The sequence below is a fragment of the Lynx rufus genome, unplaced genomic scaffold (genome assembly GCF_022079265.1).
Source record: "Lynx rufus isolate CCGP_SWC_20201006 ecotype Redwood Valley unplaced genomic scaffold, mLynRuf1.p SCAF_10, whole genome shotgun sequence".
NCBI classification, from domain to species: Eukaryota; Metazoa; Chordata; class Mammalia; order Carnivora; family Felidae; genus Lynx; species Lynx rufus.
In genome coordinates this window covers 13,980,437-14,004,006 of record NW_025814824.1, presented here as the reverse complement: position 1 = coordinate 14,004,006, position 23,570 = coordinate 13,980,437, and the positions used below count along the sequence as shown (strand labels likewise).

General features: G+C 40.3%; 1 protein-coding gene across 2 annotated transcripts in view; it reads left to right on the top strand.

The window, feature by feature from the left end:
• The window catches only part of CEMIP2 (cell migration inducing hyaluronidase 2), an 85,450-nt gene that overhangs the window by 34,067 nt on the left and 27,813 nt on the right, over nt 1–23,570 (top strand). The window contains exons 6-15 of one of the 2 annotated variants that reach the window (XM_047102115.1): nt 2,882–3,070; nt 4,894–5,063; nt 7,258–7,467; nt 7,779–7,984; nt 8,127–8,196; nt 12,361–12,489; nt 15,037–15,125; nt 19,474–19,605; nt 20,836–20,871; nt 21,863–22,018. In XM_047102115.1, coding sequence (XP_046958071.1) covers nt 2,882–3,070; nt 4,894–5,063; nt 7,258–7,467; nt 7,779–7,984; nt 8,127–8,196; nt 12,361–12,489; nt 15,037–15,125; nt 19,474–19,605; nt 20,836–20,871; nt 21,863–22,018 — 1,387 coding nt within the window. The remainder of the gene's footprint in view (nt 1–2,881; nt 3,071–4,893; nt 5,064–7,257; nt 7,468–7,778; nt 7,985–8,126; nt 8,197–12,360; nt 12,490–15,036; nt 15,126–19,473; nt 19,606–20,835; nt 20,872–21,862; nt 22,019–23,570) is intronic. The other variant, XM_047102123.1, reaches the window with a different exon arrangement.

Genomic DNA, 23,570 nt, shown 5'->3' with positions numbered 1-23,570 from the left:
AAAGTGAGAAATTATTGAATAATGCAGATCTTTCCCATCTAACTTTCTGACTTTTTTCTTTAAAAACAAATTCTAATGATCTTCTAAGTTGAAACGGATTTGTCTAACAGTCCTCTTTTTTAGAAAGCATTTTTTAAAATTTTGTGTGAAAAAAATTAATGTTTCTTAGTTGTTTTTTAGATAAATTTTTGGGGCTAAAATCTGAAAATTTGGTCAGTGATAATCATTGTTGTTGAGCTGCTTGATTGTCTTTGTGTTTACCCTGCCTGTTGGGATTCTTGGAAAGGCAGAATAATAAAGAAGTTAGGAAACTGGGCTCTGGAGTTAAATGAGCATTCATTTGTGGGCTGTACCATTTTTTTAGCTGTTCTCCAGACTCCCTGACTTCTTTCAGATTTCTTCATCTTTAGTACACAAAATGGTTTCTGCCTCTCAAAGTTGTTTATTTTTATTTTTGATTTTTTTCAAGTAGGCTCTATGCCCAATGTGGGGCTTGAACTCATGACTCTGATCAGGAGTTGCATGCTGTATTGACTGAGCCAGCCAGCTACTCCTCTCAAAGTTGTTTTGAGGAAAGGTTTTTTTTTTTAATAATTTTTTAAATGTTTATTTATTTTTGAGAGAGAGAAACAGAGTGTGATGGGGGAGGGACAGAGAGAGGGAGATACAGAATCCTAAGCAGGCTCCAGGCTCTGAGCTGTCAGCACAGAGCATGATCCAGGGCTCGAACTCACAGACCACGAGATCTTGACCCAAGCTAAAGTCAGATGCTTAACCAACTGAGCCACCCAGGCGCCCCAATAAAAGGTTATTTATTATGCGAGTGAAGTCCCAGTGACTATTGGCTGTTGTTACTAGAGTCATTATTACTATTTTTATTTAGACCAAATTACTTTGTAGGCTTTAGTATCTGGATGCAAGAAACATATAAAAAAGAAAGCTACTTTACATTTTTTAAGGTACTTTTCTTTTGGTACTTTGCAAAAACAAATGCATGGTATGTTGGCATCTCAAGGAACAGAATCTAAGACTTGTTACAGCCAGGTTGTATCAGGAGACCTGGCTCCAGATTGTAAGGATGTCTGTAGTATTCCTTGTGCCCTGCCCGAATGTCCCTCTTTTTGATTCCTCTAACTTGAGTAAATAAATGTGTTTCTTCACTCCTGTCATTGACCCATGGTGTCAGTATCTTAAAGTAGCCCCCGAATAGTGTTGTGGTTAACCGGAAGGATGGTTGTGGAGTACAGATACGAGTGCACAGATACCTTTGCGATGCGCTGTTTTTCCTTCTCCACCAGTCGCATGAAGTGGCTTGCATCTAGTGTGTATACATTTGCATTAAATCGACCTTTGGTTTATGGCAGATTTTATCACAGATGCTTTAGAGCCAGGAAATGCTTCTACACTTGGTTGCATGTAAAAGAGTAAGTTAAGATGTTGGATCAACTTTTCAGGTTTTGTCTGCCTTATTGGGAATCAACTTTGAGTTTTAAAAGGAGGTATTAGGAGAGATCAGTGATTATAGTCCCTGGGTTGTGTACACTGCATAGTTGATATAGTCACAGGGAAGGAGCCAAGTTGGACAGGGGATCTATCATGTGACCTCTGGGGGACATTGCAGGTCATAGTGGGAATGTTCATCCCTTCAGCAAAAATCTTTGAGTTTGCAAGAGGAGTGAATACACAGGTGGACGGACTCTGCTGCCTTCACAGATGTACCTTCCAAAGAAGGGAGCTATTCTTCCATTGGAAAGGTATGGATAACACCAGAGGGAGCACTAGAATAAGGATACTGGAGAAAGAGATTGCTTCCAGCAAGGATGTTTGGGAAGTCTTTAAAGATTAGTCTGATCTCGGGGCACCTGACTGGCTCAGTCGGTTGAGCTTGTGGCTCTTGATCTTGGGGTTGTGAGTTCGAGCCCCACGTTGGGTGGAGGTTACTTAAATAAACTTAAAGGAAAAAAAAGAAAAAGATTTGCATGACTTTTGTAAGATGGATAGTATCTTGGTTGGTGAATTAAGAGTGGAAGGACGCTGTAACTGAAGAATGAAGCTTGAGCAAAGGCACAGAAAAGAGAGATTGCCAGAGGCAAGCTTTTATTCTTGTTTTTTAATGTTTATTTTTTGGGAGAGAGAGAGAGTGTGTGTGAGCAGGAGAGGTGCAGAGAGAGAGGGAGACACTGAATCCGAAGCAGGCTCCAGGCTCTGAGCTGTCAGCACAAAGCCCGACGCTGGGCTCAAACTCGTGAACTGCGAGATCATGACCTGAGCTGAAACCAAGAGTTGGGCGCTTAACCAACTGAGCCACCCAGACACCCCAGTTTTATTTATTTATTTATTTTTTAACATTTATTTATTTTTGACACAGAGAGAGACAGAGCATGAATGGGGGGAGGGCCAGAGAGAGAGGGAGACACAGAATCTGAAGCAGGCTCCAGGCTCTGAGCTGTCGGCACAGAGCCTGATGCGGGGCTCGAACTCACGGACCGTGAGATCGTGACCTTCAGCGAAGTCGGACGCTCAACCGACCGAGCCACCCAGGCGCCCCCAGACACCCCAGTTTTAGCACTGAGTTGAAGTATAGCAAAAGATCTGGGGATCGAGAGGCTTCTTCAAAATCGTAAAAGAAATGGTACCGAAGCGTGACATTTTCTTTTTCATCATGGTTCGGGGTGCTGGCGCTCTCTACCCTGGAAGTCAGGGGTGTACATGTTCATCTTTTTATTAGTAGTATCTGCGGAATGACTGGCACACGGTTAGCACTGGTGAAATCATACCGACTTGTGTCTGTCTTAACCTTTGATGTCACTCAGTGAGAAAATTGATTTTAGGGGAAAAAATGCCTATGATGCATCGTTTTCTTCCTTGCTTTTTCCTTTAGGTGTTTCTCTTTCAGGTTTCCGGGTGGAGGTTGTTGATGGAGTGAAGCTTCATCTGCTGGATGATGTTAGTAGCTGGAAACCTGGAGACCAGATTGTGGTTGCAAGCACAGACTATTCTATGTACCAAGCAGAGGAGTTCACTCTTCTCCCCTGCCCAGAGTGCAGCCGTTTCCAGGTCAAAGTCAAAGGTATCCGACTGCTTAGAATGCTTCTTGGCAAACGCTCTTCTCTTGGCTTTGCATTCCCGCATCCCCTTCCACCAGTCCCATCCCAAGGCATTATCACCATCACCATCATCATCTGGATATCGAAGATCTTAGCAGTGGGTGCTTTGAACACTAGATCCCAGAGGATGTTAGATAAAAAGTATAGTACTCATTGAACAGTAGTGTTGCAGGCAAATTAGTGTTTTGTGCTATTTCTTTGTTAAAAAAATTATATTTATATGTATATGTGTATATATATAGCAACTACATGGATTGTTGTTTTTTTTTTTCTCCAAGATCATATCCAACTTCTTGTTAACTTTCTGCTATCAAATAATAATAATGCCAATTATCAACCGATTCATATTTAAATAGAAGTCTTTCTCTTCTTAATTAAAAAAACTAATCTCATGGGGCACCTGAGTGGCTCAGTTGGTTGAACTTCGGACTTCGGCTCAGGTCATGATCTCACAGTTCGTGGGTTGGAGCCCCACGTCGGGCTCTGTGCTGACAGCTCAGAGCCTGGAGCCTGCTTCACATTCTGTTATCTCCCTCTCTCTTTGCCCCTCCCCTGCTTGTGTTCTGTCTCTCTCTAAAATAAACATTGAAAGAAAATTTTTAAAAAAATCTCATGATTTTTGAGTGCCTACTTTCTTGGCAAAACAAAAACAAAAACATTCCACTAATACTTAAAATAGAACCAAAAAGGTATTTTCGTACAATACATTTTTTAAATCACAGTCTTGACTAATGTTTTTTGAATGAAAGGAATATGCAGTGAGATCCGTATTGTAAGCCATATTTAGGAAGAAGGGCTGACATTTACCAGCCACTTATCCTGAGGCAGGTAATAGGCAAAGCTTGTTCGTGTGTTTCCTTAATTATGGAATTTATTATTCATTTCACTTATTTACATCATTTTCCTTCTGTACTCAAGATTATATACAATTATGATATAAAACAAGAGAGCTTACAGTACCTATTTAATAGGCACACACTCATGGGTAATTTAGAGCTTTGTGGTTTGCTTTAAAAAAAAATAGGATGATTGGCTCACTTGGGACTTGGTCTCTACTTCACTCAGTGTTGTACTTTTCCTTCTTGACACTATAGAGCATAAGCGGAAAACAAAACCCAAAAAACTATGATACCATCTGGCATTAATTTTGTTTGGAAATTCCCACTCTTGTTAACAAGTCTACATGATAATGAATCTCCCACGATCTTAGCTGCTTGATTTATTTGTATTTTTCCTTCCTGAGTTTACGTAATAAAAACATCAGAGAAAAGCTCATTATTAAAGGGTTTCTAGACTTCCAATAAAGGTGGACATTTAAAAGAATGCTTATCAATATTAAAATAAGATATTTTATTTTATGAAATGTTATAAAATCTTGGTAATGTTTGCACTGCTAATGTTTAAATGGATGTTACTTTAGGTTTGAAGTAAAAGCAAAAACAACTTGAGACCCCATTATCAACATCTACAAAACCATTCCTTTTAATCTGGATTCACCATGCATTTCATTCTTCATGTGTCCTCAAGGGATTAGAACTAGAGCATATGGGCAGGAACCAGAGAGAATGAAAGAAAGAGAGAGGGAGTGGATACTTAGGTAGATTCCAGAATATTGGTGCCATCCAGGAGAGGATTAAGCTCCTTGTCTGTGTGTGGTTTTGACACTGAGGATCTTTAACAGCCTTGCTTCCTTATATTCTGTGGTTAGAGGACTGTCTTTTTGATATGTTTCCTGTTTTCTTTTTTTTTTTTTTAATATTTTTTGTCTCTTGTCCACATCAATCAGAAGCCCCTCAGTTCCTGCACATGGGTGAGATCACTGATGGTGTAGACATGAGAGCAGAGGTCGGAATTCTCACCCGGAATGTTGTGATCCGAGGAGAAATGGAAGATTCATGCTACGCTGGAAACCAGTGCCAGTTCTTTGATTATGACACCTTTGGGGGACATGTCATGGTAGGCAAAAAGATTTAAGGAACTCCTTGGTTGCTAAATACGTGTTTGAAAAAACTTCCAAGTTTTGAATTTTTTTGAATTTTTTTTTTTTTCTTAGAGAGAGAAAGACAGAGACAGAGCATGAGTTGGGGAGGGGCAGAGAGAGGGGGAGACACAGAATCTGAAGCCAGCTCCAGGCTCCGAGCTGTCAGCACAGAGTCCGACGTGGGGCTTAAATTCACGAACCGCGAGATCATGACCTGAGCCCAAGTCAAGACACTTCATCAACTGACCCACCCAAGCACCCCGAAAGTTTCAAGTTTGGGGATGAGATCTATATGGATATTAAAAAGAAATTGTGTTTTCTTTATTTAGTGACAGTGAGGAGATTTTTCAGAATTGAAAGAGAAAGTTATATCTTCATTTAGTTGACCTGGAGCCGTAAACCATTTTGTCCCATGAAGAATTAAATCAGTTTACACTGAGAAGAACCACACAGAGATAAAAAAAACCAAGAGTCTTGGTATCCATGCATGCAATCTCCATGTATGAGGGCGTCTGGGTGGCTCAGTCGGTCAAGCATCCAGCTCTTGATTTCAGCTTGTCACAATCCCACAGTTTGTGGGTTTAAGCCACACATTGGGGCTGCGATGATAGCATGGAGCCTGCTTGGGATTCTCTCTCTCTCTCTCTCTCTCTCTCTCTCTCTCTCTCTCTCTCTCTCCCCCCACCCCCCCACCTACTCATGCTCTCTCTCCTTCAAAATAAATAAATAAACTTAAAAAAAATACCTTGATATTATGAAAAGGTAAGCAATAGTAATCTACACATACTTTTATATGTAGATTTTTATTTATATAGAAGTATTGAGCACTCAGTATATGATAAGCATTGCACTGTGTACTAGCTGATTGGCCTTCTGGGCTGCATTTTGGCTACATGTGTTTTAAAATCTGTCTTTTGTACACTCAGTAGGTTATGGTTGTTAGCAACATTTCTGTCACACTGTTTTAGGAAATGTTGGTCAGTGTTATTCTTTTATTTTTAACAGTATGATTAAAAATCTGGTGTTTAAAAATTTATGCTCTGGGGTGCCTGGGTGGCTCAGTTGGATGAGCTCAGGTCATGATCTCACCTGAGTTCGAAGTCCGAGTAGGGCTCTGTGCTGACAGCTTGGAACCTGGAGCCTGCTTCAGATTCTGTGTCTTCCTCTCTGCCCCTCCCTGGCTTGTGTTCTTTCTTCTCTCTCTCTCTCTCTCTCTCTCTCTCTCTCTCTCTCTCTCTCTTTCTCTCTCTCTCTCAAAAATAAACATACATTAAAAAAATTTTTTTTTAATTTATGCTCAAATTGTGGGTCCCAGAGAAAGTTTTAAAAAGAATTGAAGTAAATAATATTATGTGCTAACTAAAACATTGAGAAGGATTTACAAATAACTATCAAACCATGGTGGAGCTTATAGAAATCAAAGAACAAGATAAGACTGGAAATGACCAAAATATTTGAAGAAATCAATACATATTATATAGACAAATCATTTCTGTGGCTTTCCTGGTTACATGTCTTTGTATTCTTATGAGAGGCCATTTTTATGGCTCTTGAAAGTATTCACTTAGTTAAGAAGCATTTGCTGGCACTTGTGTCTGGCTTAGTCAGTGGAGCATGTGACTCTAGATCCTTAGGGTCAAGAGTTCGAGTTCCACTTTGGGTATAGAGATTACTTAAACAAACAAACAAAAAAACAAAACCAAAAAAAGAAGCAGCAGCACTTGCTAAATTAGTAACTGGAGATCCTAGAAAGCAAGGTGCCAAAGAAAAGAAAAGTTTTAATATGTGTTCTCCTTCAGACATTTTCTATTAGAACTATATAGATATAGATATAGATATAGATATAGATATAGATTTTTTTTTTTTTTTGCTACCTTAATATTACAAAGCCTAGGGGCGCCTGGGTGGCTCAGTCGGTTGAGTGTTCGACTTTGGCTCAGGTCATGATCTCACAGTTTGTGGGTTTGAGCCCCGCATCAGGCTCTGTGCTGACCGCTTGCTCAGAGCCTGGAGCCTGCTTCGGATTCTGTGTCTCCTTCTCTCTCTGCCCCTCCCCCCGCTCACGCTTTGTCTCAGTCTGTTTCTCAAAGATAAATAAATGTAAAAAACAATTTTTTAAAAAAATATTCCAAAGCCTATCAGTGTGATTCCAGTTATCTTGTCTTATAGATAAGGAAAAATTTTACTTCAGTGCATCTGTCCTATGTGGAGCTGAGACACATGGGTCAGCAGCATCTGGGGCGGTATCCTGTTCATTTTCACCTGTGTGGGGACGTGGATCACAAGGGAGGGTACAGACACGCGACATTTGTGGATGGCTTGTCTATTCATCACAGCTTCTCAAGGTGCATCACTGTGCACGGAACAAATGGCCTGCTGGTACGTAGCCTCTTGTCACGTCGATGCATGTTGTTGGAAGCGTTAACTGTCTTCCATTGTACCAACTTCTCAATTTGAGAGAAGTCGGCTCTTGTCCCGCATCCCTTACTCTCTCCTGCTTGTACTGAGAATTCCGGTGTTTTCCTCTATTCTCTTAAGAGATCAATAAAACCTGACACTTGACTTTGCCCCTCCGGTGAAGATTAAAACGTCTCTTTGCGTTTGTACTGAGCATGCTACATAGATAGCCTCGTCACTAACACCACAGTCGTTCGTGTTACCGGTGACATGATACGCTTGTGTTTCTGCAGATAAAAGACACAATTGGATTTGACACACTGGGTCATTGTTTCTTTTTGGAAGATGGTATTGAACAGAGAAATACTTTGTTCCACAATCTGGGACTCCTCACCAAACCCGGCACCCTCCTCCCCACTGATAGGAATAATTCCATGTGCACTGCCATGCGAGAAAAAGTGTTTGGAAATTATGTCCCTGTGCCCGCCACGGACTGCATGTGAGTATCTGGCAGAGAGAAAACCTCATGTGTGGTGCTCAAGGCCTTTGACTCTGGGGAGAAGATGTTTTGGAGGACATTTTTAGCGGGCAGGATTTTTTCATTGACTGATGTTTAAATCACTTTAAAAAATGCCTTGCAGGGCTGTTTCGACTTTCTGGATTGCTCATCCCAACAATAACCTGATTAGTAATGCGGCTGCAGGCTCACAGGTAAGTAATATTAGATGCTTTCAGCTGTTTTGTATTCGTGTTTATAAGCATTTTGGATATTATATGGATGTAATGTAACGTGTGACTGTCTAACTCAAGCATGGCTTTGTTTTCTGCTACTGCCTGTTTTGTTGAAAGGAGGATACAGTTGATGGTTCTTCTGTTTCTTCCAAATCATTCATGCCAGTTAGTATTTATGAGTGTGTTAAGACAGATGCCAAATGGAAGAAAAGAGATGGGCTGATATGTGGGTTTATTGTATCTTCAGAGTGTATTTTTAGTGTATAATTTGCAATCTTTCTGACTTCTATTTAAGTCATGTGTGTCCAAGTAACTGATCATTTCAGTTTTTTTTTTTTAATGTTTATTTATTATTGAGAGAGAGTCACACAGAGTACCAGTGGGGGAGGGGCAGAGAGAGAGGGAGACCCAGAATCCGAAAGCAGGATCCAGGCTCCGAGCTGTCAGCACAGAGCCCGATGTGAGGCTCAAACTCACGAATGGTGAGATCAGATGAAGTGGAAGCTTAACTGACTGCACCACCCAGGCGCCCCTGATCATTTCAGTTTTTAATTCTGATGAACAAAGAAAGCCTTAGCTTTTCTTTATAGGAATGGATTATTCTGTAGAACATTATGACAGCGGTCATGCTGGTCAAAGGATACGTCTTTTTGTTAAATGCAGGGATCATCCACACTTAGGGGTTTTATCTCCTTGGCAAAGCAGGTCAACCCAACTCTGTACTTTATATTACTATGTGCCTTGAATTATTTCAGAGACACACACACACACGAGTATAACTCAAGACAATAAGTGAACTATTTTTGGATGGCAGAAATAATTCCTGAAGAAACCTGGAGAAATTTACATTCATAATTGAGTGTGATTTAAAACTGTTAGCTTATAATATAAAAGTGAATCCTGAAGACATTATACTATCATGATTATATCTGTGCTGAAAACCACAGTAGAGAAATAGGAGCTTTACACCAACACCTAAATATTCATATTTATATATCGTGACTATTAAAATTAAATAATTAAATGTAAAGACATACCTAGCATTGTTTCCCAGGACCGAGGGAAAGATAAGTTGAAGGAAGTATTTCTTCCCGATAACTAAAACACGGGCATCTCTGGGTGATGGTGGAATTGACCTCTGCGATTTTCCTTAAAAACATAAAATGTAAAATTCTTACTTGACAGGGTAGAGACCTGGGCAGTTAATCGTTTCAGGTTTCATTCATTCATTCATTTTTCATCTGATGTTTGTTGAGCAATCTATCGGGGTTTGTGTTGAGAGTTCCTAATTAGAAGGGGGAGTTCTAGGGGTAAAGATGCGAGTTTGATATGCAGCCTCAACCCAGGATCATCTTCTGACCTGTGGTACGTTTCAAGTGAACAGTGAAGATGAAAACAAGTTGCAAATAGTTGATGAAAAAACGTAAGGTGAGGCTGACCAGAAGCTCTTCCTGGGGCTCGTGTGAGAAACGAAGAAGCGGGTCTCTTGTTTTCCACCCCGTGTTCGTTCTTCTTCCTTTTCGTTCTGTGAGTTCTTTCTTTTCTTTCTAGAAAAACTGTCCCGGCGAAGCTCATGTTTTGGCAAGGGTTTTCCTCCCAAAATAAATCAAACTCTTTCTTCTTGTACGTTTCCACTGCCTTTTTACAGAGCTCCCTTTACCTGTTTTGACACCACAGTGTTTAACAGGAAAGAACAGCTACCCCCCATGTTGCCCCTTCCCCAGACTCCCGTTGCATCCTGGGAGGGTTCGCTTCTACCCTCCGCTTTTAAGGCCATGGTATAGAGCCTCCAGATCTTCTTCTGTGGTCTGTTTTGTGCCCCCAAAAGTAGAGGTGGCAAACACATTTTTTCAGGGTAGTTCCTCTATCGTGGAAAAATGTTAAATGTTACCTTCATTTTTGTGTGTAGGTATATATGCTTTCCACAATGCATCTCTCTGTGCTCCTGCAAAGCTTTGCAATTAATTGTAATGTAGTACCTAGTATGTATATTTTTGTTCTCTCTTTCTCCTTACACTCTGAATTCTTTGAGAATGGTCTTACTGTACACATGGCACACAGTGGGCTCTGAACAAATATTTGCCGAATTTGAATCTGTAGCATACTTTGGGACTGTATGTTTACATTGGAACATCCCATTCAATCCACGTTCTTCTACGTGAAGCTGTTTTTAGCATTGGGCTGGTTTTTAATTAAAATGTAAAATAAAAGCACCTGGGTGGCTCAGTCAGTTAAGCTTCCGACTTAGGCTCAGGTCATGATCTCACAGTTCCCTGAGTTTGAGCCTTTCCTCGGGCTCTGTGCTAACAGCTCAGAGCCTGGAGCCGGCTTCAGATTCTGTGTCTCCCTCCCTCTCTCTCTCTGCCCCTCCCCTGCTCATATTCTCTGCCTCTCAAAAATAAATCTTAAAAAAATTTTTTTAATGTAAAATAAAAAAAATGGTCATGGAGATTAAGATAATTTCATTTTGACTTTTATAGCTCATTTTGAGTATCAAAGATGTTTAAACTGTTCTGCTGCTCCTGTTGAGGTCAGGAATACTGAAATTGAACAGACAGGATCCAGACTGAGACAGCATCCTGATTCATGCGTGTGGTGGTTTTTTTTTCTTTGGCAAAAATTTGCCTCGGGACAGGAAGGGCATTGGAGTTGTTTGAAAGAAGTCAGTGAGCTCTGCGTGTTGGCGGATAGTTGTTTAATGAATATGACTCATCTATTGATCAGGTTTGGAGGTAAACAGAAAAACCCTCATATTGCTAAAAGGCCGTGCTGTCCTGGTCACATGGAAGGCAGGCAGCCTTGTCTGGTTCTAACTCTGCATAACTTATTAAAGTAGATAACGATGGGAGAGTTATGTTTTGAAAATGAGTTTTGGGGGCGCCTGGGTGGCGCAGTCGGTTAAGCGTCCGACTTCAGCCAGGTCACGATCTCGCGGTCCGTGAGTTCGAGCCCCGCGTCGGGCTCTGGGCTGATGGCTCGGAGCCTGGAGCCTGTTTCCGATTCTGTGTCTCCCTCTCTCTCTGCCCCTCCCCCGTTCATGCTCTGTCTCTCTCTGTCCCCAAAATAAATAAACGTTGAAAAAAAAAAATTTAAAAAAAAAAGAAAATGAGTTTTGGCCTCAGCCATTTATTTCTATCGAACACTGCAAGCAGAAGTAAATTTGTTTTTTAAAAACATGATTATAGGGGCGCCTGGGTGGCGCAGTCGGTTAAGCGTCCGACTTCAGCCAGGTCACGATCTCGCGGTCCGTGAGTTCGAGCCCCGCGTCAGGCTCTGGGCTGATGGCTCAGAGCCTGGAGCCTGTTTCCGATTCTGTGTCTCCCTCTCTCTCTGCCCCTCCCCCGTTCATGCTCTGTCTCTCTCTGTCCCAAAAATAAATAAACGTTGAAAAAAAAAAATTAAAAAAAAAAAAATAAAAACATGATTATAATGGCTCTGAAAGTGCGTGCTAGGTGAGTGCACAAGTTTTTATAGTCCATTCTGAGCCTGAGACAATGAAAAATTAGTGTTAAAAAGACTCATTTTGGGGGCGCCTGGGTGGCTCAGTTAAGTGTCTAACTTTTGGTTTTGGCTCAGGTCATGATCTCATGGTTTTGTGGGTTCGAGCCCCATGTCAGGCTCTGCACTGACAGTGTGGAGCCTGCTTGGGATTCTCTCTCTCTCTCTCTCTCTCTCTCTTTCTCTTTCTCTTTCTCTTTCTCTCTCTCTCTCTCTCTCTCTCTCTCTCTGCCTTCCCCTGCTCACGCTGCCTCTTTCTCTCTCACTCTCAAAATAAATAAATAAACTTAAGAAAAAAAATTTTTTTTTTTAATTTTTTTTTTTCAACGTTTATTTATTTTTGGGACAGAGAGAGACAGAGTATGAACAGGGGAGGGGCAGAGAGAGAGGGAGACACAGAATCGGAAACAGGCTCCAGGCTCCGAGCCATCAGCCCAGAGCCTGACGCGGGGCTTGAACTCACGGACCGCGAGATCGTGACCTGGCTGAAGTCGGACGCTTAACCGACTGCGCCACCCAGGCGCCCCAAGAAAAATTTTTAAAAAAGATCCATTTTTGTTTCTGAAGCACTTAGTCTATTGAAGCCATTTCATAGGGTGGCTTTATAAAATAAGGCTTTTAATGATCTCACCCTTTTAATTACAGGATGCTGGAATATGGTATTTATTCCACAAGGAACCTACTGGAGAATCCAGTGGATTGCAGCTCTTAGCAAAACCAGAACTCACTCCGTTGGGTATATTTTATAACAACAGGGTCCATTCAAGTTTCAAGGTAGGTTCCTAGGCCTTAACAAAATCAGTTCATGTGATTTACAGGGTGAAGGATGGAATGCTGAGAAATACAAGTGAGAAATGTCAGTTTTAGGTAAAACCTGTCATCACAAAAAGTAATTTGTGATTAAAAAAGCAGACACGGGCGCCTGAGTGGCTCGGTCACTTGAGTGTCTGACTTTAGCTCAGGTCATGATCTCGTGGTTGCTGGGTTCAAGCCCCACGTCTGGCTTTGCACCGGCAGTGCAGAGCCTGCTTCAGATTCTCTGTCTCCCTCTCTGTTCCTCCCCCTTTCACCCTCGCTGTTTCAAAAATAAACATTAAAGAAAAATTCTTAAAAAGGAAAGCAGACACATTCAGGATTACATACCGGATCCCATTTATACACACCCAGGCATATATACCAACACATGCATGTGCATACAATCTGAGTAATTACAATGATGGACTTGATCCCTGTGTCCTTGTCCCTTCCCTCACTCCTACCTTCCCCTCTTCACTCCTTCCCTCCCTCCTTCCCTCTCACCTTCTTTCCAATCGTTAGTACCTATTAGGGATGTACACATTAGATGATATGCTTCTGTGGGTTAAGAAGCATACTTCCTTTCTTCTCTCAGTTCACAGTGCTGGTAGAATGTCCTATTGGGCATTTCCTACGAATTATGTGGTAAAATACTGTTTATGATATTTGGCCCAATTTAAAATGATACAGATCAACTAAAGCAAAAGCCATTTAGGAACACTGGTTTTCATGATATTTAGTATTCCCACCCTCAAGTGATAAATGTATTTGCCTCATGTTGTGCTTACAAGGCACTTGGGTATTTTCACTATGTAATATAGTGCCAGATTCTTTACCCTGATGTGATCCACGTCAAAGTTCAACAAATACTTCCCTTTTACGATGCTGAGAGGATCCTGTAAAGACCTAAGTGTGCTATAATTTAAAGAGCTTAGCATCACTTAAACACTTGAGAGAGCAAAAAACCTTGGTCAGAAGCTGAGTAGTTGATTAAGGCCAGTAATTATTGAGAGTACCATTTCAAAGTGGAAATCCTCAAAATTTTCTAATGGTAGTGATATAAAAAAACATCCTATTCTAATTAACTTTTAATGTCATATACCAGAAGTACATGTAGTAATCTATTCTATTGATTAGAAGAATATCATATCTAAATAATGAGCGGATGATTAGGTTTTAAATTGTTTAATTTGGGACTGACTGTCCAGAATGATACTTTACAGCCAAGGGAAACAGAACCCTTGGGGTCCTCAGACAGTAACCTGTCATCTTTGGATAAGCTGTAAATATACCAACACTGACCTTTTGCTTTGGTTGCTCATGACACCCGAATCTGCATCTGGCACAGGTCAGTCATGTCTGATTTCCAACTGACATTTGGCTGTCTCAGGGACACATCACTAAAATGTGTTCAAAACTCAAATCCTTATGTGTATCCCTAGACCCATTCCCATATCTCTGTCTCACTGAATGAAACCACCGGCCACCTGATTGCCCAAACAGAAAGATAGGAACCTTTATCGCTCCCTCTCCCTCACCCTTAGACGTTTTGTTCATTGCTAAGCAGTATCTACCTCACAAAGAATTCTCGCCGTATCCATTTTCCCCCATTACTACTGCCCAAGTCTCTGTCATCTTTGTTTTTCTTCTGGATTACCAGGGTCATGTCCTACCTTATCTCTTATCTCTCTTTTTGCCCCTTTCCCTTTCTGATCCATTATCCATCCTGTGGGTAGAGCATTCATTCTTAACTTGCGGTTAATTACATTGCCTTTATTAAAAGTCTCGTTAAATGGACTCCAGCACATTGACTCTGTGTTGTCCACCATTTGTTTCTCTTCAGCCTTCTTCCTTGCTTTCCCCTCCTCCATACATTTCCTGTTCATCCATCTAAGTCTCTTCTCAGATGTGCCCTGCTCTCCCTCATTTCCAGACTTTTTGTACCAACGATTTCCTTGAGTACTTTGCTCTGGGTCTTTCAGCTGCTTCCCACCCATGCCCCGCCACCCTTCATCCCAACCCATTCTTTTGTGTGGTTCGGTCCTCCCCATCCCTCATCGTTCAGCTTTAGGTCACTGCTTTGAGGAGACCTTCCCTGAATCCTCTGTCTCCTCATCTAGAAGGAAGGTCTCATTTGGTGCCTCTTCTTACATGCTGCTAAAGCATCATCTACTCACTTCATCACTGCTTATCATACAGGATGGTAATTGTTTCTTTAATTGCGTGTCTTCCTGCTACTGGATATGCCAACAACAGCAAAGACCATGGTTTCCTTGTTAATGCATCACGCTTGGTGCCTCCCACAAGGTAGGCACCAAGTAAATATTTGTTGAATGACTGAATACATAAAATTATAAAAATATCCAGAAAGGTAGTTGTTTTCATAAAACCTTTGCCTTGCTCTTCGCTCCTCTCCCTTCTCTTTGGTGGATGTGATAAGCTACAAGTAATTTTCATGAGTCATAAGAAGTATATCGATATAACTTAGGACTCCTGTTCACTTCAGTCCCTTATTATATTTTCCAGGCTGGCTTATTTATTGACAAAGGTGTCAAAACAACCAATGCTAGTGCGGCAGACCCAAGAGAATACCTCTGTTTGGATAACAGCGCAAGGTAGAGTCCATCCTTTTGCATCACATTCTGGCCCTATCTTGCCAAAACAAAACTTCCTGAGTTGTAAGTCATTATGCTCTGTTCTCCAGTAACACATTTAAACTAAAGTTTTCAAAGCTTGTGGGAAGGCTTTGGGGAAACTTTTTTTTTCTCCCCCTGCTGTTCTAGGTCCTGTGGCTGGTTTGTTTGTTTTAAAATATTATTGAGATGCCAGAGAAGTTGATACTTTCCCCTTTTTTCACCATTGTAAATTGATGTTAGAGAGATATTCAGAAAGAGAAAGAAAAAGGAGAGAGAGGTGTTGAAAACAGGGTCTACATTTGGCCTAACATAGAACATGATTCATTGAAAAACAAGCTAAGACATTTTGGTGTAATTCCTGAAAACCAAGGCCTATCGAATTTATTGTTAGTGGTCAAAATGGGACATTGCATTGGAATGTATTTCACAGAGAAAGGTCTTGAACTTGATGAGCAAGCTAGTTTGGTTCAGTTGTTTGTAGTCTCAGAGTCCCATCGTCTCTGGGCTCTATGTTGCCCCCCTTTGTAACCGCAAAATGTGGTTGGGATAGGGAGAACATTTCAACAGAGTTCTTCTATGTGCTCTAAAGAGCCAAAATAAATAACATGTCTCCAATGGAAATAAAAGTTTCTGGAAAAGATGGCAACTTAAAGTCCTATTCAGCAGAAACTGTGTACGTGTTTTTTTCCTATACTTCAAGTTGATTGACCAACTTAGTTTCTTTATTATTATTATTATTATTACTATTATTATTTTAATTTAATGTTTGTTTATTTTTGAGAAAGAGAGACAGAGTGCAAGTGGGGAAGGGGCAGAGAGAGAGAGACAGGCAGACAGACAGACAGACGGAATCTGAAGCAGGCTCCAGGCTCTGAGCTGTCAGCACAGAGAATGACACAGGGCTCAAACTCACAGACTGCAAGATCATGACCTGAGCTAAAGTTGGACACTTAGCAGACTGATCCGCCCAGGCGCCCCACCAACTTATAGTTTCTAAAGGGTGCTAGGTTTAATAGGCTCTTTGGATAGATATTTAAGAAAAAGACACCAGGCCCTACTGTTCACAAGGGAATAAGATAGGATCCTCACTGTAGGTTGGTAAGTCCACTTAAGTGTGAGGCAAGATCTTTGCGACACAGTAATAGGGCACGAGGCCAGGAGAAAACTGGAGAAAGTACAGTTAGTAAAATTACTCATCAGGACTACTTAAAGGTCAAGTTGAGCCTGAAATATTTTAAAGCAATGATCAGATGACATTTGAGAAACCAGGAAACTCTGGACGTTATTTAAATAAAACACAAGTTACTGGACACCTAATAGCTAAGCAAGATATGAAATGGGAAGATAGGAGATAAACTTTAAAGGAAAAAGGAGCATAGAGATGACAGTGGACTATGAACCAAGAAGAGGATATTAACTCGCAAAACAAAGAAATCTTTGCTGACAGGACACGGCTGCTTTTTAAGAGTTTATTTTAACTGGTAGAACTAGTAATGTGTACTTTGCTTAGTATTAACAGAAAAATGCTTAAACACAACACAATTGATTTTCTCTTCCCTGCCTTAAAAAATTGTGTGTGTGTGTGTGTGTGTATGAATGGATGAATGAGAAAATATATTTCAGAAATTCATTGGTGCTTTAATCAGGCTTGACAGTAAAACAATTTATCCATAATGGCCTGAGAAGTTCTTTACTGGGTATGTGTATATATTATGATAATGGTAATTTTTTCTCTGCTCTTCATTATTTCTCTTACCAGTTTATAAATGCATACATAGTGGGAATTAGACTCCATTTAGAAGTTGTTACTGGAAAGAACTGATTATGGAAGATGAATAAGACATTTGGCAGTTGGTGTATATATTTAATTTTGTATAAACTCATGTGTAGAATATGCCCACGTACATTCATACAGTCCAGACATGAGTAAGAATGATAAAACACTAACACAATGAGTAATAAACCAGCCCATGAATTAAACATAAGGCTCATGGGATCCAGAAGATATTTAGTCTGTACAACAAAGGGAAAGTTGACTCAACAATTAATCAGATGAGCCTTTCCGTGTGTCTTCAAGATGTGAAATTATTGGCATCCAAAGATGGGAAATTGTAACCCAAGAAAGCTCTTGGTGTCAGATTGGGACGTTTCATCTAAGGGAATGAAAGAGCACAGAAACCAGGTAGTATTTAAGGCCAAGGCCAATTAAGAGAGGTTGGAAAGTGTGCTGAAAGCTCGTGAATGAGGATGGTGAAAAATTGGGAAAGTTAGCTATCGCCTACAGATCAAGTGGGAAAGAGGTTAGAAGTAAAGGGTTTCCAAGCAAGCAGTCAACAATTGATGTATATGGATTGGAATTTCAGAAAAGGTGAGATGGCTACAGCAGAGAATCAGTGTTGCTTTAGGATCCTTTTTTTCTTTTTTTAACTTTCTTGTAGAACATTGTGTAGTCTTCTTTCCAGAACTCTTCATCTGCTTGATACTGCATAATGACTGCGAAGCTGCTTGGCAGCAACCGCAATTACCAGAGAGTGGGTGATGGCCCAGACTCAGACATTTCACCTATTAGGTCAGAGCTCTTTAGTGTAAGGGGTCATGTACACAATCTAAGGATGGGTATAAAGCTTCCAGACTGGTCTCCTATGGTCCATTCTCTACAGTCCTTTCACCAAGTAGCAGTGAGTGACCAGTTTATAAGAAAAAAGTGAAATCAGTTGTATCACTTCCTTGATTCCTTGTTTCTGAAGACTGTCCGTCTCCCTCCCCCCTCCCCCATCCACCTGCTTTATTGAGGTATGACTACCATCTAAAAAGCTGTGTGTATTTAATGTATACATCTCAGGGAGTTTGGGGATAGGTATACACCCACGAAACCATCACCACCATCAAGGTCATATACATAGCCATCATCTCCCAAAGTTTTCTCACCTTCCTTTATTGTTATCATTAAAAAAATTTAAGAATATTTTTTATGTTTTTGTGGTAAGAACATTTACCCTAAGATCTATTGGCTTAGCAAATTTTAAGTGCACAATAGAGTATTATTAGCTAAGGCACTGTGCTGTATGATAGACCTCTAGAATTTATTTATATTGTATAACTAAAACTTTGTACTCTTTGACCATCACCTGCCTTGTGTCCTGCTCTCCCTAGGCCCTCACATTGCCTGGCATATGCTCACCTCTCTGTCCTCTGCCCCATGCTTCTTACTCTCCAGCCAATTTATTTGTTCCTTGGCCAAGCTCACTCATGCCTAAGGACCTTCTCACTTGCTGTTTTCTGTGCATGTCGTCTTCTCCCATGATAGCATCTACTGTGCCAGCAACTATGGTAATGACATTTGTGCAAATGGTATTTCCTGACTGCGTGGTTTGAAAATCTCAGCCTGCTGAATTGGTTTTTGGAAAATTATCTAGTTGTTTCTCCCCCATCCTCACCCCCCAGCTTTGTAAAAATTAAGATAGAAATGATCTTTTTTAAAAAATAGGTGGCCTTGGGACGCCTGGGTGGCTTCGTCAGTTGAGTGTCCTACTCTTGATTTCGGCTTAGGTCATGATCTCATGGTTCATGAGTTTGAGCCCCTTGTTGGCCTCTGTGTTGACAGCATGGAGTCTGCTTAGGATTCTCTCTCTCTCTCTTTCAATAAACAAACATTTAAAAACCAGGTGGCTTTATAGAATTATTTATTTGATTTATATAGTGGTTGACACCAATTTTTTTGACCTTTTCATTAAGGTCCTTGTAAGTGTTGTAGAAGGAAGAGAAAGAAGAAGTAAAATTCAGTCTTTGTAATTGCCAAGTTAATTAAATACACTCTGTTTTAAATTTAGGCATTTTAAATATTGAACTAGTTTTATCTCTGTATCTAAAACATCTCACTAGCACACAACTCAAATAATACTCTAGTTTGCATATATGTATGTTAAAATACCTGATGAATTTATTCAGTGTGTTTATATTAGTGTCATGTAGTTAAGAATTTGTGAAAACATACCAGATTTCCTGGTCTGAGGTTTTTGTTTATTTGTTTTGAAATGGTTTTAGTGCTTAGAATGTTCTGTAGTGTCCTCTTCTATAATGTAAGTTGCTTTAAAACAATAAGAAAATATGAAAGCAGTTCTTGGGAAACTTCTATAAATAAATGTAATTTTTTTTCAGTATCTGAAATACAAATAAGTTGTAAATTGTGCATTAAGATTTTGTTTGTCTTGGTCATATGTAAATCCTGCCTTCTGACACTTAAGCTTACAATTGTAAAATAAATGATTTCCGATGCTTGTTTAAAAAGTCCTTTTTCTTCTTCTTCTTTTTTTTTTTAAACTCCAAGGTTTAGGCCTCATCAGGATGCGGACCCTGAAAAGCCACGTGTTGCTGCTTTAATTGACAGGCTCATTTCTTTTAAAAATAATGACAATGGAGCTTGGGTCAGAGGGGGAGACATTGTCGTTCAGAATTCAGCGTAGGTATTCTCTACAAAGTCATTATCTGATGGCACCTATGTGTTTATTTTTTTAAGGCAATTTAAAACAACCCAGTGTGCTGAAAATACAGTGATAGTTTCTGGAATTATATTATTATTATTTTTTAAAATTTATTTATGTTTAGTAATCTCTACACTCAATGTGGGGCTGGACCTCACAACCCCGAGATCAAGAGTCACCCGCTCTCCTACCTGAGCCAGCGGGCACCCCTGGAATCATGTTACTATTATTACTAACAGACGGGTGAGCTCTGAGGAAGTGTTTGCTCGCGCTCATAGGCAGCAAATGTTTGGAATCGTTCTTTCTGTTGCTTTTATTGGAATTGAACTCATCTGGTGACACGAGAGTTTTTTGATGAGATTGAACAGGAGTTGCGGATTTAACTTTATATAACAAGTATCGTCTATGTCAGAGAGCTAAATAAAGATTTTGAAACTACCTGGATTTTTTTCCCTTCCTTTTGGAAACTCAGAAGTTTTTCTGTTGCTCTCCCACTGCCATTACAAATACAAGTCGTGAATTCCACCTTACTAAGTCTGTTGACTTATGGCTTAATATGACTTGAGGCAGTAAGCATCTTAATTTTTTCCCGTTTGCATAATTTTAGAAGTCTGATGTATGTTGAGCTAAGATTTGGTGTTCAAGAGTCTAGAAAAACATGTTTTTTTTCCGACTGGCACTGACATTAGCTTCTTGGCATTTTACTGTCACCTCTGACTTTCATCATGCAAAAAATTAGTTTTGTATTAAATCTGTAGAAATAGCTTGGGTATTAATGTTGAAAAATTGGAAGAGAATCCCATGACCTAATTGTTTTCAAAAATAGTCATAAAAATAATATAGCTCACATTTGTGTGCTGGTTACTGTGTACAGGCACTGTCCTAAAGGGTTGGCATTAATTAGTATGTTCAATGCCCTCAAGTATCCATTGAGGAAGGTTATGTTCTCGGTTCAACTTCTAGGTGAGAAAACTGAGGGAGAGTCAAGGTGAATGCCTTACCCAAGGTCATGTGGCCGGTAATCAGCAACGCTACCTTCACTGTGGAGTGTGTGCTTTAAGTTATTGGGAAGTGAAACATTTTCTTGTGGTCTTGGGGAGTAAACATTGTTGGAACCTCCTGGATTTTCCCAAAAATTAAATATTGAGAGAAATTATCTCTTACATGAGGTGATAAATTAAATGTTCTTTTATTCTGTTTTCTCATAGATTTGCAGATAATGGAATAGGACTGACCTTTGCCAGGTTTGTAATTGTTTTTAAAACACTTATCTGATTATTTCAAAGCTGTAAGGTAAAACAGCCCTGGTTTTGTGTGTGTGTGTGTGTGTGTGTGTGTGTGTGTGTGTGTGTGTGTGTGTTTGGCGGGGAGGGGTGCGTTTGATCACACATGGATTGTTCTATCATTATGTTGGCAGTTGAAAAAACAAACAAAACAGCACCCACTTCCTGATACCACTAGAGGGCCAAAATACATTTTTCTTAATTACTTGAATTCACACCAAAGTCATAGGTTAATATAGCTGGAATTCTGTAGAAGGATTGGCCTGTCATATTTTTTGGCTTAGGAGAAAACACTTGAGAGGAAGGGAAGAAAAGTTGGGAGCATATTAAATATTTTCTTTCTTAGGGGCGCCTGGGTGGCTCAGTCGGTTAAGTGTCCGACTTCAGCTCAGGTCATGATCTCACAGCTGGTGAGTTTGAACCCCGCATCAGGCTCTGCACTGACAGCTCAGAGCCTGGCGCCTGCTTGAGATTCTGTATCTCCCCACCCCACCTCCTCTCAAACATAAATAAACATTAAAAAAAATATTTAAATATTTTCTTTCTTAGAACCTGGTCTAATTTTGCAGTGATCTTTAAGAACCGAACTTTTAATGTTACATATTTTTCTCCAGACAAGAGTTATTTGGGTACTGTCTTAAATATGACTGTCATCTAACTGTTAAACTCAGGGCAAGTTCATCCCCCATGTACAATACTGTTGTTGGAGACTAAAATAATCAATTGTTGCTGTTAAATGAAATGTCACCTGTTGCATGTGCAAACCATGTATTAATTTATACGAGGTATGTTCACAGCTTAGAAGGACTTTTTGATGACTTGATAATATGCATTAGAAAAAGCTCCTATCTGTTTTGCAAATTTTTAGCTTTTAAGTTATGGCGTGTCTGGATTTGAGGGCCAATTTAAATTTCCTGGAGGTGGGAGGTAACGGTTATTCTCATTTTAACAGTGATGGAAGCTTCCCCAGTGATGAAGGTTCCAGCCAGGAGGTATCCGAATCTCTCTTTGTTGGGGAGAGCAGGAATTATGGCTTTCAGGGTGGTCAGAACAAATATGTAGGCACTGGAGGAATAGACCAGAAGCCTCGGACCCTACCTAGGAACAGGTAAGCATTGCTTTAGCAGTAGACTGTTAAATTTGAATAATAAATGAAAACCTCACCCTTATCGGAAGTTTCTGCAGTAATCCTGGGTGCATTGGTTCCTTCCCTCTGTGATGGTTTTCCCCACCTTATCTTATTATTATTGCTATTATTATTATTATCATTATTATTATATCATTACTATTACAGCTGGGTAGACTCTGGAATTTTGGAGCATTAACTATCAAGCACTTTCTAGATTTCATTATTAATTATATAACGAAGGAAACTATCTTGTTTTTCATTCCTTGCTTAAGGCCTTATATAAGCTGCTGACTTTTTTGTTTTCTTCTTTCTTGAGCCACAGAAAGTGGCCAAACTGTAAACTATGACGTTAGGTCACTCTTGCCTCAATTTGTGAGGTGGGTTTGCAGAAATAGCCACTGGAAAAAGGAAATAACTTATTGAAAAAAGTCCTAGAAAATAAGAGTTGACAGATGCCAAAGCTGACTCAAAACCGAACCACGGCTGTGTAATTACCAGTGTTTCAGCTGTACAGAGTAGACTTTTGGCATGTTTTCTGTCAAAATAATCACAGAGTCATTAAAATAGTACTTAGCACCAGAAAGATACTTTAGAGCTTTTAGGGAACTAGTAAGTAATTAACCCATACCTCAGTTCTGAGACCCAGTTTGGAATTGTCCTCATTTTACTTGTGAGAAAAACAGAGAACAACTCATGTTCTGAAGGTCTCATGTTGGACCCGCTGCCAGAATTCATCAAGCATCAGTTCCCTTAAAGTTATACACGGTAGGTGGGCACTGGGCTAGGATGGGTCAGGGGGATGGGCCACACAGACCGCTCACTTTGAGGGGCAGCGCGGTGAGTGTTGGCAAAAGGGCTTTTACTAGCCTCTGGCAAAGAGTGAGCTTGGTTCCACTCCCCCTTTGCTTGTTGTTGGGAAATCCTGAATGCCCTTATAAGCTACGCTCTGTGTAGCCCTCCTGTTAGTCAGACTGTGGAAGCCATGAGGGAAGAAACTTCATGGATTTTTAATAGCTAACGTTTATTAAGTGCTTGCCATGTGTCAGGCCCCGTTCTAAATACTTTATTCTTCACTTAATCCTCGCAAAGCCCAGTGAGGTAGATACTGTTATTATCCTGCTTTATAAATGAGGAGCTTACTAAAAGTAGCTGAGGTGGGATTCAAACCCTGTTAGTCTGCCTTCATCGCTGTGATGTGCCTGTCAAGATTGGGGTGTAGCTGTCTCTTCTAATGTGTAACAAAAAATAGCTGTATATTGGCTAGCGTTTGGCTACAGTATGATGGTGCCCAATTCCATTCTTTTCACTTGACATTGGCCTCTAGTGTTTTTCTTTTTCTTTTCTCTCTCTCTCTCTCTCTTTCTTTTTTCTTTTTCTTTTTTGAGAGAGAGTGCACACTCATGAGTGGGGGGGGGGGGCAAAGGAAGGAGAGGGGCAGAGAGAATCTTAAGCAGGCCCCACCACCAGCGTGGAGCCCGCCATGGAACTCGATCTCACAACTGTGAGACCATGAGCGAAGCCAAAATCGAGA